Raw genomic sequence first — 16395 nt, 5'->3', positions numbered from 1 at the left:
CCACGGCCAACTGCTCACAGTCACTCACCTCGACCACTACGCACCCGCACCGCCGGACCAACCCACGCCCGCAAGGCCTTGCATGTGTCCACGCCTCGGTGTATAGGACTCCAGTGCGACACACACAAATCGGGAACATCGACCCACGCGCACTACTAACCAAACCAGCACATCACCACCATGGTCTACATCAGATTCGCCTCCGTCTTTGCGGCGGCCTCGATGGTCATGATGGCCGCCGCTGCGGACGAACAGCCGACAGCAACCAAGATCAAGAACCCCATCACCACACCAACAGTCACCCTGCCAGCAAGTGCCATGACCAGCATCGGTTGCTTTGAGACCTCAACCCCACTCGAGAACCACGGTCCATACGGTTTCCAGTCGCCTGGTAACTGCCAACTCGTTTGCCTGGAGCAAAACAAGGACGTCATGGGCCTGTCCAACGGCAAGGAATGTTGGTGTGGTGACGAGATACCCGCCAAAGATTGGCAGACTAAGAACGAGACATGCGGTACCCCCTGTGCCGGCGACGATACGTCGCTATGTAAGCTGATCGTCTCTTCTCATGCCGCTCGGTACTGACAGTGCATAGGTGGTGGAAAGAACGTCTTGTGGGTCGTTCTCACAGGAAACACTCTGAACCCGGTCGACTATTACGAGCCCGACGTGTCCAGCAGCAGCTCAGCAGCACCAAAGCTGTCGTCTGCTGCGCCAACGTCCACCGCTGCCGCCCAAGCGTCGGCCACTCCATCCGAGGCGCCCAAGGAAGACGAAGACAGCAAACCAAACACAGTCGCCATCGCAGTGGGTGTAGTCGTCGGCATACTAGCCCTTGCCTCCATCATGTTTGGTGTATGGTTCCTACTGCGCCGGAGACGTCAGCACCAAGCAGAAGAAGACTATCGTCGCAACGCCGCCAACGTGAATGCTTTCGTCAACGGTGGCAAGCTACACACCAGCAACTCGTCCATGAACGACTCTCGTCTGGACCCAAGTTTCGTTGACCGGAGGCAGAGCAACGGCAGTATTGCAGACAACGAGGACTACTCGAGGCGGATATTGAAGGTATGCGATCCATGATGCTGCGTGGCGGAATGTAGCCGACTAATCCTCTGTCAGGTTACCAACGTATAAGTGCCTTAGCCAAGGCAATTAGCGCAACACGTGCGCTCTTCACGTCGACCCTTTTACACGACTGGCGTCGCTGACGAACACCTCAATACCCCGACCACGCATACACCTAATCTCCTTCATACATGTCTCGCACCACGATGCGCGCGATCACGCTTTGACGACGAGAGTAAGAAACATCTTGCGATTTAGCCCGTTACTATTCAGTACACGACGGAACCACCATACCGTTGTTGAGACCAGCATTTGACGAGGATAAAGAAAGATTTGTGGCGGCTGCAGCGAAGAATCTTTTCCCCCTCTCTTGTGTTATATCCAAACTTTTCTTTTTTCCTCATCTAGGCGTTTATGGGGTGTTAGATACCGGGCAATTGAATGGGTCACTTATAAACTCCATCCGGCGCACAAGAGCACCACGGTCGCTCCCTTGTCTTTGTTCTTTGTTATATGGACGGTAATTTCGTCCACGCCATTCCTTTACCCTGAGGGCATTAGTTTCTGTCCTGCCGCTCTCTACCCACATGTGTGCTCCTCTTGTCTGTCGCCATGTAGCCACCACCATCAACAAGCACCCCCCGTTTTCTAGCTACTCTATCTACCACCTCCGCCAATCAAAATTACCATAAATCAGTCTCCTTGTCTGTCCTCATGCTGTAACTTTTGCAATCAAGTCTCGCTGGCTTCTAACAATCTCTTCATCACAACACATGACAAGTATCTTAGGCACAGCCACACAGACAACGTCATGAATACAGTATGATATCCAGGCCCTGTGCGCCAATATCGCACATGGTTGTGTGTCACACGAGCATTCACTGTGCACCAGCCACCCCTAGCTACTAGCCCCAACATCTTCAGCCTCAGCCTTGCGCATCACCATTAAAACGTTGCTCAGATACCACCAATAATACGTCGTTTCCTTGCCCACCCCATACTGTTCGCGTCGATCGTCTGGATAATCTTCACCCTTTTCGATGAGGGACCAAGGTCACGCGAATTAGGATTGAAACGCTCCTACAACACAGTAGGAAACACTAGGTTAAGAGCCAGTTGATCAAGGAAACTGAGCAAGTGAGAGGCTGACCGCCTTTTCCCCGCATTCTTCTCGGTAAATGTCGCAAAGAAATGACATGCACGCAAAGAGCCCTCGTTGCCGGAGGTCCGTTGTTTGTGGCTGGGTAAGGTGGAGCAGTTCGGTGGATTTCGGCTTTGCTCTTGTTTCACGACCCTCATCCTCCTCGTTTCTCGCTCTCGCCGTGAGGCTGAGGAGGGTACAATGATCTCCCCGAGGTAGTGTACAAATTTCCCGACCTGAGAGAGTCAGCTTGCTTCTGTTTTTGTAATCTCTGCTTTTTTCGGCCTTGTGCTGGCTACCTGCGTCGGTGCGTGCAGGCTAGGAAATGAAGGAATTCTGCATTGGAGGGTGGGGAAAGGTCTTGGAACCTAAGCATCTAGACAGACATTGATGGTTTTTTCATGCGGTGCGGATGATACTGACTCTCTGGTACTCGGTACATTAAAGTACAGCCGAGGTGAGGGCTTCTTTTTTTCTTTTTCCTGATGCTTTGAAGTCCTAGGGTTTGAAACTGGACTGAAGCTGATGTCAACGAGTTGGCACGGTGGTAGGCGTCTTCAGCCTGGAAACGCGAATGCGAGTATGCTGAACCATTCGGTATTGGTGCCACGAAGTAGCTTGGTGTTTCTGGGTTGAGGCCGAAGATGTAACCGAAATGTGTCCACCATGTTTTACATCAACGTGGAGATCAGCAGTAGGCCGTCTTCAATGCTACCAAAGGGCTTCACCAGGCTAGCTGCGTCCATGTTGAGTTCATCTGGTAGGCATATCGGACGTATGTATGAGATGCAGGGAGCAAGGCATGAAACATATTCATGGTGAATATATCGCTTACATGCAGTCTTTGAGTGAATGGTCTTCGATCGTTGAGACCTTTCCAGTGAGATTCAAGACAAAATGACGTTCAGGAATGGATTGTAACAAAATATTAACACAAATTGCCATCTCTATGTACTAGTGACGTGTATCACGCTGGGTATCAAGGGGTATGGAAGACGCATGAGCACGTGTGCTCACACGCTCTAACGAGAGAAAGAATCGCGGAGAAAGGTGTTGCAACATCCATCGCAAAGGTCATCACAAAAAGGCAACCCAGATGTATACCTGCTCTTTACCAAACCCATAGCCTGCCCTTGACCGGCCATTGTTCGTAAGCCCTTATCCTAGTCGTCCGATTCGTATTACTGCATAATCCATGACCCAATTTCGTTCAGTCGTTGCCATTACTTGATCAATTGTACTTCAGAAAAGTTGTGGGCTGCTGCGACGTTGTGGTTCCGGTGGGCATCCTAGCAGCACTCGTGGCATCACCGACAGTCGTCTTGGGATACTCACCCGGAACATGCAGATCACTAACGCTGATGTCGGTGTTTATCCGCTTACCCATTCCAGGGTGAACCATCTCGTCTGCAGCATCCACAAGGTCGACTGGAACGGGTCCCCCATTGACAGTCTTGCCAAAGGCAGGGGCGGCGCCGACCTCAGACTCGCCTAAAAAAGACGACGTGGTTGCTAGTGTGTCTGGACTGCTGGTATGATGAGGCTGAGTCTGGCCACTGGAGATGGGTGCGACGATCGGGGCAGATGTTGGCTGCACAGCAGGTGCTGCAGACGGAGCTACGTAGCCAGTATCATCGATCTGGTCGGGGAGGATATGATCCGGATGCCGTTCTGGAACTTGCGTAGGAGTAGCGTCTGGAAAGCCCGCTGCTCGAGACTGGTCAAACGGGTATTGTTGTGTTTGGTCCTGCTGATGTTGGGCATCGAGATGTTGCTGAGCCAACTGCTTCTTCCTGTATGCTTCGTTTGCAAGAACTCCAGTTGCTGCTCCTCCAACAGCAGGTGCCATCCAGTTACCGTAGTTGTTACTATCATGGCGTTGGATAGGTTGAGCATGCTCCAAGGATGGCTGGTTGACTGAGGCTGGTTGGACAGGGTAAGTCTGGGGAATGGGCGCGTACGAAGAAGTGTCAGTAGTCAGCGGATCATATGGCTGGTGAGTGGGTGGGTATGAATTTGCGAAGTTGGTTTGGGGTTGATGCTGAATGGGCTGGGTATACTGGACTGGCTGGACCGGTTCGGGCTGGTAGGGTGCGGTTTGGGCAAGATACATCGGGTGAACCTCCTGTGGGGGACCTCCGGACATGGTTGTTAGATCATTGCCGACCTCTGAACTTCCACTAGATGGCGAGAGAGGCGCTTGTAAGTTACGGTTGACCATCAAATCAGACGGGAATCGCCCACCTGGAGAAGGCCGTGAAGGTCGCGGAGACTGGTCCCGAATGGCCTGTTCCTTCATCGACTGGTTGGCTGAGAACGGGACTGCATCTGCCTCGTCTTCTTCTAGACCGCCATCAGAGCTCGCTGAACGGGCGCTGCCAGCACTGGTGCTCCTGACGCTTGCATGGCGACGAACAAAGGCATTGCGCTCCTCCCCACTCTTCTCGGTCAAGGCCTTGATATCTTCAAACCACGCCACCATAGTTTCGTAAGTCTCTGCCCGGAATACCCAGGTGTGGCCACGGTGCATGGATCCAGCCTGTCGGCCTTTGATAACAAACTTGTGGGAGGAACTTCCGGGCTGGGAACGAGAACCAAGCTTCTGGTCTGGCAGATACAAGGACATGACCGGAGGCTGAGTGTAGATGCGATCGGCCGATTTGAACTCGTGGATGTGCGTAGGAGATAGAACATACCTGCAAACGGTTAGATGAAGTGGTTTCACAGGAATAGGTTGCTTACCAGCCTGGCGTATAGGACTTGAGATACTTGCTCTTCCGCTCAAGCATGCCTGCCCTGACTTCGGTGGTAGCTGGGTGGTATTTTCCGGGGTACTGTATGTCTTCCAGTCTGCGCAGCGGCATGTCTGGGTTGACGAAGTGAGGGTCGCTCCTCACAAACCTGCTCCACTCGAGATCGCGCGGCATCGCAATCGGACCATTGCGCAACTTCTCTACCGTGTTGTACTGCTCATCGGCATCGCGCTTCAAGATACTAGCAAGAGCATTGTAGGCCTTCTGTACTTCACCAACAACGATGGATTCGAGTTCGCGGCCAGAGTTCTCAAGGTTGAGGTACGCCTGTTTACGTTAGTTATGAGTAGCCTATATGGGCCTGATGACTTACTCTGTGAAGATAATTCTCCTCGTCAATCTGTCTCTCGACTTGGCGCTCGACGCCCAGACGAACGACATAGGGATCTCCCTTGCCCGCGACAGCAGTGGGGTCAGAATCGACCAGGGCCAATGCCTCCTCAAGTGCTGTCACGCACTTCCTCGTAGTCTCCTTTTCCTTCTCGACGTTGTTCTTGAAGTCGCCTGAAAGCGATTTGATCTCCTTGATCTTTTGTGCAAGATCGGCTCTGAGGCCGCTGAGCTGATTGATAACGTCTGCCTCGACGTCTCGCGCCTTGTTGGCCTCAAGAATGGCCTGCTTGTGGAAGTCGCGGAGAATACGGTTGGCGTCATTGAGGCCTCCTTCTACGAGAAGAGCCGCGGGCGCATTGGTGTTGTTGATCACGTTGGACACTTTGAGCAGCGACTTGGCGCGGTGTTCGTAGGAGGCTGCCACCTCGCGGAAGTAGGTGATGAGGTCTTTGAGGAACTTGCGCCAGGCTATCGGATGTCAGTGAGTTAGACAGGACAGTCACATGCGCCAACCTACTCTGAAATCGGTCTGCCAGTATCTCGGTGGGGGTGCCTTTGGTAGGCACGGGTGTGTAGAAGACACTGTCCTCGCGGTCGTAGCCACGCTCTTGGTCGTCGATGGTCACGCCCCTAATGGATCCGGCATGCATGGATTTCCTGCTCCCGCTGCGCTTCATGCTTCCCGTCCTCTTGACTGAGCTTTTCTTCTTGAGGGTGCCACTGCGCGAAGGCGTTGCGCCCTGGTTCAGGGTGGAGGAGCGCGAGGAGGAGCGCTGGTGCATGTCACCGTCAAGGACAGACGAGCCCCGTGTGCGCGCATCGAAATCCTCCTCGAACCTCCCTAGGCGCGAGCGGTCATTTTGCGCGCCTGCTGGCGAGTTTGCAAAGTCGTTCACAGAGGAATTGCCATAGCCACGGCTGATGTGGGCAGGGTCTTCTATATGCGGTACGGGGTCGTACGAGGCCGAAGGGGTCACTGGTCGCTGCATCGCCATGGTGGGTGCTGGTCAGGCTCACTGCCTGGTCGTGGATACTGGCTGCAACGGTAAGGTAGACCCTGACGAATATATGTTAGGAGACGGTTCAGTTGGCAAACAACCCTGAGCCGCCGTCGCTGTGGCTGGCGATGACGTGTGGAGTCGCGCTAAGGGGTGAGCTGCCTCGGAGGGGTCGACGCGCAGATTGCGAGCGACGAATGGAGAATGGCGCCGTAGATCGGTACTTACAATTCTGTCCGGAGCCGCTGGAATTTTGCGTATGCCTGAGGATGCTTGCGGTATCAAGAGACAAACGTCAGGTTTATGAGTATTGAACAATAGCCGTCAACGGCGGCTTCGCGGCACTGAAGAGGCTCACCAAGATGCCTAGGTGATGTCATGTTCCCTTCAATGCTACGCGGACAGCAGCAGCCGCGCCACAGACTAAGACAATTCAAGGGTCGGGCACTGCTGCACGATGACGATCATGTCCGGAAGGTGTTGAACGGCCTATCATGACTTGCTTGTACCTCCATCCATTGCGCCGTTGGGTAGCCCCGTCGCGTCGATTGTCCTAGCAGCTGTCATGCGCGGACTTGCGGAACACGTAGGCGAGCACAAGAGCATCTTCGTCGTTGCCAACTTCTTCATCTTGAGAGTTTTAGTTTCGATAGAGCGTCTCGGTGACTCTTCAGCTGCATCGTCCGTCGCCACATCCATTGCCGCTGGCCAAACACGTGGAGACTCTATGTGGGGAGGAAATCAGCCGAACGTGCCGACCCAATTCTGATTTGCATTCATCCTTCCGCAGATCAGTGCAGCAAGGCGGCGATGCCGACATCCTTCCTCGACTTTGCTGCAACTTGCTCCTGGGACCTAATTCAATTTTATCAGGGGTCCTTTCGTGCCCGATCCTCTGAGACTAAGCCCGGTAGTATCTCTAGCCGACCACGGAATACTCCAGGTCACGTTGAACAATCAACCAAGGAACATCTCGGGTTGTCGTCATCGCCTGCTTCACCAGCGTCGCTTGAGAGGTAAGGAGAGAAACTAAACATCTCTTTAGGGCAGAGTACTGCTTCCTACTACAACGAAGTGTATTAGAGCTATACAGACATAGATAGAGGATCTAGAAGTCTACAATGCTATTGGTTCTTATAAGCTCGATTCTTAGGAGCTAATGTAAGCCGTAAGGTAGAGCTTGCTATCTCTATACCTGTTCGGTTCCTCTCTTGTATGGGGTGAGTAATTGCTGTTTTTCCACCTGCCCGACAATCTTGACTATTCAGATCGATCGAAGGCCACAATTCAGAAGCTGGAGTGCTGTCACCCAGCATCGCCACCGAAAAGCGGAGAGTGATGAATCTGGTCGCTGTTTCCTAGGGTGCCGCTCAGAAGGCTACATGGGCTTCTACGATTGTTGCCAAAGCAGTAGTTCAGTATTGTAGGCGGCAAACCCCAATCTTCGTCGGTCGCTTCTACAGCAAAACGACCACCACTGCCAGCAGAACGCATCAAGAGCTTGGTCAAAAGAGTACTACCAGAGCTTGCAGCATCACGAGATCCAATGACAGCCAAGTTCCAAGATGCCGTACTCAGCCATGTATCGCAATCGCTGCCCTTTAAGATACCAGTTCTCCAGAGACATACCTCCACATGGCCATCGATAAATCGCGTTATGGACGAGCTCTGGTCCCAAGCAGTCGTTGGCGAGAGAGCGTTAGACATCAAAGAGTCAGACATCCCGTCGTCACTCAACATACCTCCTTAAGATGAGGAAGCAATAAGTACCCCTGGACTACTGGTTCACAAGTGGAGAAGTAGAACAAAACACCGCGAAAATAGACAAGCTTGCTTGAAGCCTTTGACGTCTACCAATCTCCTGTCCATCCGAATATTATTGTGCCTTATCACTGGATATAATGTGTAGATGATTCCGTAAAGTCTCGCAAGCCATTTTATCTGGACCGTTTCTCCCGCAACTGGCACGGCGCAACGGCCAAGTCAGAATCCGCCTTTTCCAGGCACGTATTATGTGGAACTATGCATCGCAGCTACGGGTCGACGATGAGTGGGATTTCGTAAGGTCAGCTGTCTGGGTAAACATTAAGGTCTGATGTAGTAAGATGTAATACAATATTATGTACACACATCACATGCGCTTTTGAGGATTTTTAATTATTGCCTGGTAGTCAAGCAGTCCGACGATGATGGGTGGTCTTGTATATCCGGGCTGCAGTAGTAGGAAAACGATTATGCTCCTTCTGGAAGTGTTACATGTATCACCGACTTCTGCTTCTTCGCGGCGGGGTAAAGCGAAAACATCTCAGCCCTAGGTCAGGAGGTATCCTTGGAACATGGGCTGGCAGGGCGACCTTGGGAGTATAGGAGCTACGTCGCGACTTAAATCTTGACAGGATGCGAAGTCACGAGTAGAAATCGTATGATAGGACTATGGCGCAACGAGGCCAGGTTTAATTATAGTCGAGTCAGGTTGAGTCGCGTGGCTGAGCGGCGTGGCGGTTGCGAAAGTACTGTACCTAGTAGCAAAGGGTGCGCATTGTCGGGATAGTAGCCCATAATACTTTGTACATGTGCGTAGGATAGTAGCGAATATGAAGTTTTACATTGAGTAAGCTGTGATGATGACTTTGATTGACGCAGAAAGAATCCAAAGTTCCAAGGTTGGGTTCCAAGGTTAGGCTAGGACATTCGACCAGGCACAGGAGATTTTTCGAAGGCCGGGGGCTGACCACTTTTTCCAGCGCGATTTAAATGTCAGCAGACTGTATTTTGGTATAGTTAGGAGATGAGGCGCATCAATGTCTTGGAGTATGAGAGCAATACGACGTCTGATGTGTGATGTTAGATGTTGAGGAGATATCGAGGTTGCGCGCTTGGTAGGTATGTTGAGTGGGGCCTTTGGGCCTTCACCCCATTGTATTTCTCCAACACCCCAACATGAGAAGTAACTTTTGGTGTAACATATACACAGAATTTGAAGGTGATTTAGATGCAACAACTTTGGAGGTGTCTAAAGATCAGTTCTGACGCTCAGGAGGTCACTGTTCCGCCACGCCACCAAAAATCGACCAAAACCTCCCAAAGAGCTTCACCAACCTATACAGACCACTCCGAGTACCCCAGGACATCAAAAAGAACTGCGACGTGGGCAGGATTCTACTTCTTGAGCTGCATAGCAGTCGCTGCCTCCATGAACTTACCCCAGTGGCCGAGATTTAGAGTCTTTCGATGGGCTACGCGCTGTAAGATGGCGGTATCCCAGTCATTTGCGTGACGCTTTGCGTTACTCTGCGGTCCAGAAGTGAGAATCCAACGAGTAAGCTCGTGGAAGGTAAGTGTTGGAGAAGAGGAATGGCCGTCGTTTGGATCGTAGAAGAATTTCTTTGAGCCATGGCCATTTTCTTCTGCGAGATATTGTCCATACTGCCAAAGGACGTTACCCAAGTGGCTATCCTGATTTGGAAAAGCCCCAAGCACTATAGAACGTTGAATCGAGACGGCGGCCCAGATGAACTGTTCAGTGTCGCCATAGCCGAACCTGGAGGCTTGTTGGTCCCAGTTGCAACTGCGATGGTTAGTCATGTATATTACATGGGTGTCTGTGCCTGAACATACCCTTTCCAAAGACTGTCAAAAACATTCTTCGTAGCGTCGACCGGTACCATTAGAAACCAAATGTTGGTTTTGTCATTGATCGGAAGACATCCAAGGACGATTGGCGGAAACTCTTCTTGAATCCCGGTGCTGTATCGTGCACGAACTGCGGGTCGGTCTTGGGGTTTGGGGCTTGCGTGAGCTGTGAAGTTTTTGCGGTCCTTGCGAAACTCAGGGCTGACAATGACCAGTCCTCTGCCGAAGTGACGAGCCCAGCAAGACGCCATGTGTTCATCCTGGTAAACAGCCAGCCTCTGGCGATCGCACGGGTGATAGAGGTCTAGGGAGTCGGACTCCATTTTCTTGACTGCAGAGGTGAAGATACGAAGTCAGTATGTGTTTCATATGTGTCTCGCAGAGTCACAACTTACCTGCATTCTGGTTGTTTTTGTTCTGAAAGTCCTTTTGTTCAACTTCCACGCCCGAGATCTGCAAGGCGCTGATCAAAAGGTTCATCATGTTGTTATCGCCCCTCCACCACTGCCACTCACTAGGCTTGTAGACAATTGGCGGGTGAGCGACACCAGGAAAGTCGGCTTTGCAGCCCTTCTCTTCTCCGGCATATGCCAGTACTTTACGCCACTCTGTCCTTCCTTCAGGAGAGAGAGGATGACGACTGAAGCTCATCAGCTTCTCGCCGACCCCGATCTCGTAATGGAAGCTGCTTTTGACCTTATCTGGGACAAGTCGAATCCCTTGAGGTAGCGGTCCATGCTGTTCGACGTCCTTGATGTACTTGGCGGCCCATGGAGGGGCATTCCAGGAAAGCGGGCTGGACATGGTAGGCGGAAGTGGTGATGGTAGGTGATAATGGCAGGTAGATGATGATGGTAGGTGGCCAGGGGTAAAAGTGTATTGTTGCTTGAAGGGCAGTCGCTGTGTTGGTGAATCGTTGCAGTGTTCGAGAAGCAGAGTAATCGTGATGACAGCGGTTTTATATTGGCAAAGGTGGAATCAAAAGCCTCAGGAGAGGATGATGCACGTGTTTCGCTTTGTAGAGATGACTACCTAGATACATTACCACTCACCGCGCCCCCGCTCACCGTTTGTTATCACGGTCGAGCTTGCCACGAGGCGTGAATCTAGATCATTACGTACCGATATCGGGCAAACAGATGATTGCAAAGATACAAGTCACTATCACCTAATTTTTACTCATATTAGCAAGTGACTGTGGGTCATTGCTATTATTCGTTTGCCAGGTGATGTGATATTCGTAAGTCGTAGCTGGGTATTCCCGTCGTGACCTACACAGACAGGCGACACATGATCGGTGCGTTATCGTCAGGTCTTTACTGTTGTGCGTTTGTCAGTCGAAAACTGACGCACTTGAGGTAAAGGCAAACAATATACTTCTGTCATGGATGCCTAGGTATCTAGGTATATAGAGCCCACCTGCACCCTCTCGACAACTGCACCCTCTTGATCAACACCGCGACCTGCTCCAGTCTTCTGAGGCTTCATCGACTTCACGTCCCCGATACGAATTGCCGACACTCCTCATTGTACAGGCAACATGGTTTATTTCACTCAAGATAGCGTCCCCGCAGCTCGCGCAGCCCTCTCAGTCTCGGAAGCTGGCTTTTGGCACGACATCCGAGATGGGCGCCCGATATCACAATTGAAACGGCCGACATTCGGCTTTCGGGTGAAGCAGTACTTCAAGTCCAAATCTCCGCTGCAGAGCGAGTTCCTGCCCGGTATGCAGGGCAGAGTTCTCCACCGTAAGAACCTCAACGTACAACCTGCTGGTAAATATGCGCTGACTTGGTATGCCAACATCTTAGGTCAAGGCCCTCTCGTAAGCGTGGAGGTAGACGACCTTTGGGACGCTGAAGGTAACCAGCTCAGGGACTACCTCCATGAAGATTTGATCGAGATCGGCACTGAGCTCTACGGCAACTGGAAGATAGATGTCTGCAACATTCCGCGGACGCAATCAAATTTCACCGATAAAGAACAAGAACTCTTCGACAACCCCAACTACCAGTATCTTGCGCGCGGCATTAGCACGTTTCTGAGAAAGCTAGCAGCGACAAAACCAGATTGTATGCCTCAAGATAATTACGATAGGCTTGGTGGCGCATCAGGCAACAAGGTTCCATGGATCACTTTAAAGGTTCTTAACGGTGTTGAGAAGGCAGGCCTCCTCAGCGTATTGAACAACCCTGAATTTACCATCAAAGATATTCGGGCAAATGCCAATCTGGATTGTCAGACTCTCGCCGCTAAGGACGAACCCGGCTTCTATCTTCGTGTCTACACCAAGCCCATTCCCGGTCAGTCGAAAGGCCACGGCTCCTTTTACGTTGGTCAAGCAAAGGATCTCCATAACCGCTTTCTTGGTTGGAGTCGGCCAGGTCAAGCACATGAAGACCTGATTCAGGACCCAACAGTCTCCAAGGAGATGCTCGCCATATGTCGGGTAGATATGGCATTTTACCAGGATCACAAGTACATCGTCGAGCAGCTCTTCACCTCTCTCTTCCAGACCTACAAGCAAGCTATTCTTGGTCGGACCGTGAACAGCGGTGATGTTCAAACCAATTATAGTATAAAAAACTGCGCTGATCTAGACAAGATCGCTACAGCATCTGCGAACGACAGTGGTTGGGCTGGTGCAGTTCGACGGATAAGCTTCTGGCAGGACTCTTTTTCCACATGCGAAGGCCTCAACTACCAGAGTCCTATTGGAGAAGCGCCACCATTCGAGCCCATCGGCTGGCTCCAAAACCACAAGTACGTACCAGACCCAGACAACCCAGGGAAAGGGAAATCGATCCTGATCTCGAATTTCACACGCGAGAAACCAAAGAAGATGCAAATCCAGGTTCCAGGGACAAAATCAGCTTCAAAGAGTCTTTCCTTCATCGTCTGGGATCTGCATTCCGAGAACAAAAACTACGCCTTACGGATGAGTCGAACACTACCGAAGAACTTCTCGTCTGACGGCGTAGAATGGCCAGCTGAGAATACTTTCTACAACATTACATTTGAGGTTCGTCTTGATTGGAAGCCGCATCCGTACTCATGGGCTCGCCTACCGCTCATCGGACCATTCAAGGATTGGGATCGGGCTAACAGCTGGGCCATTGTTATTGAATGGGTCGACAAGTCTGGCCAAAATCGGCAGAGATACCTCCATTGCGAACGCCCTTACATGACCTTGGCCGAAGACTCCGATGCGGCCATCCAGCCATATGCGAGAGGTATCGAGGTAAGCGATCCGGATCGCATAATCATATGCTGGCTAACTTCCATATCACAGGTCATTCACTGGCTGTTCAATGAGAGGATCCCTAGCGGTCAACAATATGAATGGCTTCAGGTCCCTCCTATGGCTGCTATCAAAGTAATCAAGCACGACACTGTCCGTCAGATGATCACTTTCGAAGCTGGCAAAGCTGTCACTGCCACTGCGCCCATACCCTGCTCACGCAGAGCTCCAGATCGTATCAAAGCGGATATGGAGGGACTTGGAGAACATGGAGACTTTAAACTCCAAAATGTAGGCCTTACTCTAGACCAAGCCAGGAAAGCTACTCCGGGAAAGTGGGGTTCGAGAACTAAATGCGACTGTTGCATGTTCTTTGCTCGTAGTGCAGGCCCTGGCCCCTGTACTGTCGAGGACGGTAACATAGTCTGCGAGAGTTGCCTCAAGATCTTTGGACGTCCATTCTGCTCGTGGACTCTTGGGATTCCTTCCGTGAGTAGAAGGGCAACAGATCTCGGAAACTCGTTTGGAGAGCTCGCGGCTCAAGGAGATACAGTGAACGCGCTCCGGCGTACTGCCCTTCATGGGCTCGAAGGCTCGAGAGACGAGGCTATGTTGGCCGGGGATGCGCAGATAATTTCTGTTGTTCAGGATGAAGAGGATGAGTTGGATGCTGTCAAGGGCAAAGTACATGAGGTCTAAGGTTCGAAGAGTGTGGAGGGCCTTAAGGCGCACATGAGGGGTTCTACGAGTATGCCCACAGAACCTGACGATGTGTAAGGCTTCAATGAGAACTCTCAGCATCAGGCAAAACTAGGAAAGAAACAGCTTCTTCGTCTATAGTGTAGACATACTAGTCTAATTTAATGCCGTCTTTGCTGTAACCACTCCTCTCATCCGTTCACCTCCACCTGTCTCAACATCCAGCTTGACCTCACACCGTGCTCACTCACAATTGCCTGCCGAAATGTATCTCGCTGTTCTGAGGTGTGGTGAAGATCGGCTTTGTTACTTGTTGATGTGCCTATGCCTTCAATGATGTGCTTGTTCTCTTTGTGTTGTGCGCGTGTATTCAGTTCAGCTTTTTCAAGTGATACCCGTTAACCACTCCGGCACAACACCATAGTATGTAATGATTGAGGGGAGATTGCTAACATATGGGTATTGTACGTGCGTCGTTTGCGTACATTACAGAAGTCGTGTGTAGCTCACTGTAAGTTGCCCGTCAGCTTCTCTGCATTCATAGTTGTGTTTTCTTCAGCGGAACTTATTCTGCTCTACACCTCTTAGAATCCATGTAACGTACCGGTAATGGGATATAAAGATTTCGGGATGGCATACCAGCCACAACTCTAGACGCTCGTGAAAGGTGTGTCCAATGCAGAAACCCAGGTCCGTGGAACCCTGATAAAGTCCAGCAGCCCCCCTTCCGTTCGATATATCTCTCCTATTGCACAAGTCTCGATGTACCGAAGCCAAGATACGGTGGTGGGCAGTCGTTGGGTAGAACTGTCGAGTGTTCTTGGCCCTAGTGCTGTTCTTCGTGGAACGATCGATGAGCAGTGATCGGGCGCCATTGTTGAATGATCTCCGTGTGGGTACTGTTCTCGAATAGATGGCAAACATAATGCCGTCCTCAAACTAAGATCGTGTCAGCGTAAGTCTTGAAGAGGCAGAGAGCGATACTTACTGCTCATACGATTCGCCATTGTATTAGCAGTGGCCTTGAACGCTCATGGAAGTCGTGTCCAGCGCAAAAGATTCGACGCGCAGAGTCCTGATAAAGTCCAGCAGCCCCCAACGGGAGCTCCAATGCCAAAAAAATGCACCAAAAATGCATGTACCAAAAATAAATATATTCACTCCGGCGGCTCGTTCTCCTTGTCCTTCTTCTTCTTCTTCTTCTTCTTCTGCTTCTTCTCCTCCTTCTCCTCCTCCTTGGCAGCCTGTAATCCGAAGACATGAAGTTAGTATAAGTCTCACATGCATTCGCTCACCCAAGACTCACCTTCTTCTTCTTCTTGGGTGGGGCATCATCCCCCTTGGCCTTTCTTTTCGGCTTGACCACCTCCGCTTCGGCCTCGCTCGCTCCCTCCCCAAGAACTGTGACTTTCTTTTCGTTCTTTGGCGGAGGCGTGAGAGGCAGGGTGGGCGAGGACGACCGAAGCGGAGGGGTGCGCGGACGCGTGACCACCCAATCGTCTGGGTCGTATTCGGGCAGGGGAGGAGGAGTTTCCTCCTCCTCCTCCTGCCCCAGAGGTTGGCGTTGGAGAGGGTAGCGGTTTCCCGCAAAGCTGGCGCTGATATAGAACCTACACGCGTATTAGCTTCACTATACTTACACATAACACTCCAAAAGAACATCAACGGGCGGAAACTCACTTCATCGTGTGTTAGTTGAAGATGAAGTGAGCTTCCGCCCGAAAGTTTGTTGAGGGGCGAGGCGTGCCAAGCGCTCTGTTGTTGCTCGAGGTTGGAAAGAGCTCCCAGATGGAAAGAGCACCCTCGCAACCTTGGCAGGTATCTCCGTATGTCAACAGCAGTGAGGTGAGAGATCAATTGATCGTTGTCAGACGACTCTGACGAATGGGATCATCGTCCTCCGCTTTCCTTTAGTGATGCCAGGTGGCAGCATTCAAGCCTCTAGGGTTGTAGTAGTAGAACCAGACTCAATCCTGACTCGAGTATGTACAACACGGATTGTTTGGCAGACAATATACTTTCTGCTCGAGCCATTACATGGTGCGTTCACCTGTACATCGAGATTCTAGTCAGCTGGTTCGAAGAAGGCATCGAGAGCTGTTTAAACTTAAAAGTCAATCAGTTTAAGGTGACTCCAGGGTTTGGTACGAACAACCATGGAGGATGAGACATCCGAGGTTTGCTTGCGTAGTGCAGCGATCAGTGACAGGTGAGCGCACAGAAGATGATGTAGAATCGAAAAGGTAGAGTGCAATAAAAGTATCACGAAACTTGATGTATTGTAAAGACACGTATCGTACGATGATACTACAAGGTGTTAGTAGGGCTTAATCACATACGACCTTAGTGAGAATAGTTACCTGGGTATCGACAGCGGCATCGTCGCGACAAATGTATGGGTTGTGAACAGATGTATCTAAGTATACACGCCTAAAAATGCTTAGTATTTGATACTTGGTACAAATCAAA

At 51.1% G+C, this 16395-nt stretch overlaps 5 protein-coding genes across 5 annotated transcripts; 2 read left to right on the top strand and 3 right to left on the bottom strand.

Moving 5' to 3' along the window:
* Nucleotides 1–180: 180 nt before the first annotated feature.
* On the top strand, nucleotides 181–1137 carry J4E82_002833 (uncharacterized protein; the record flags this gene model as incomplete). Its single annotated transcript, XM_051729128.1, has 3 exons — nucleotides 181–547; nucleotides 596–1068; nucleotides 1123–1137. 3 exons carry the CDS (start codon nucleotides 181–183, stop codon nucleotides 1135–1137), a joined length of 855 nt encoding a protein of 284 aa, XP_051591220.1.
* Nucleotides 1138–3440: 2303 nt separating this feature from the next.
* J4E82_002832 (uncharacterized protein) lies at nucleotides 3441–6350 on the bottom strand (the record flags this gene model as incomplete). The annotated part of the gene is made up of 4 exons (XM_051729127.1): nucleotides 3441–4905; nucleotides 4952–5289; nucleotides 5336–5823; nucleotides 5873–6350. 4 exons carry the CDS (start codon nucleotides 6348–6350, stop codon nucleotides 3441–3443), a joined length of 2769 nt encoding a protein of 922 aa, XP_051591219.1.
* Nucleotides 6351–9512: 3162 nt separating this feature from the next.
* On the bottom strand, nucleotides 9513–10790 carry J4E82_002831 (uncharacterized protein; the record flags this gene model as incomplete). The annotated part of the gene is made up of 3 exons (XM_051729126.1): nucleotides 9513–9921; nucleotides 9972–10317; nucleotides 10382–10790. 3 exons carry the CDS (start codon nucleotides 10788–10790, stop codon nucleotides 9513–9515), a joined length of 1164 nt encoding a protein of 387 aa, XP_051591218.1.
* Nucleotides 10791–11526: 736 nt separating this feature from the next.
* Nucleotides 11527–13926, top strand: J4E82_002830 (uncharacterized protein; the record flags this gene model as incomplete). Its single annotated transcript, XM_051729125.1, has 2 exons — nucleotides 11527–13227; nucleotides 13279–13926. The coding sequence occupies 2 exons, from the start codon at nucleotides 11527–11529 to the stop codon at nucleotides 13924–13926; spliced, it is 2349 nt and encodes a 782-aa protein (XP_051591217.1).
* Nucleotides 13927–15083: 1157 nt separating this feature from the next.
* Nucleotides 15084–15611, bottom strand: J4E82_002829 (uncharacterized protein; the record flags this gene model as incomplete). The annotated part of the gene is made up of 3 exons (XM_051729124.1): nucleotides 15084–15170; nucleotides 15233–15536; nucleotides 15607–15611. The coding sequence occupies 3 exons, from the start codon at nucleotides 15609–15611 to the stop codon at nucleotides 15084–15086; spliced, it is 396 nt and encodes a 131-aa protein (XP_051591216.1).
* Nucleotides 15612–16395: the final 784 nt, after the last annotated feature.

This window comes from Alternaria postmessia, assembly GCF_024291825.1.
Source record: "Alternaria postmessia strain BMP 2775 chromosome Unknown scaffold_11, whole genome shotgun sequence".
NCBI lineage: Eukaryota > Fungi > Ascomycota > Dothideomycetes > Pleosporales > Pleosporaceae > Alternaria > Alternaria postmessia.
Note: the sequence above shows the minus strand (reverse complement) of the source record. Positions and strands in the feature narration are given on the sequence as shown.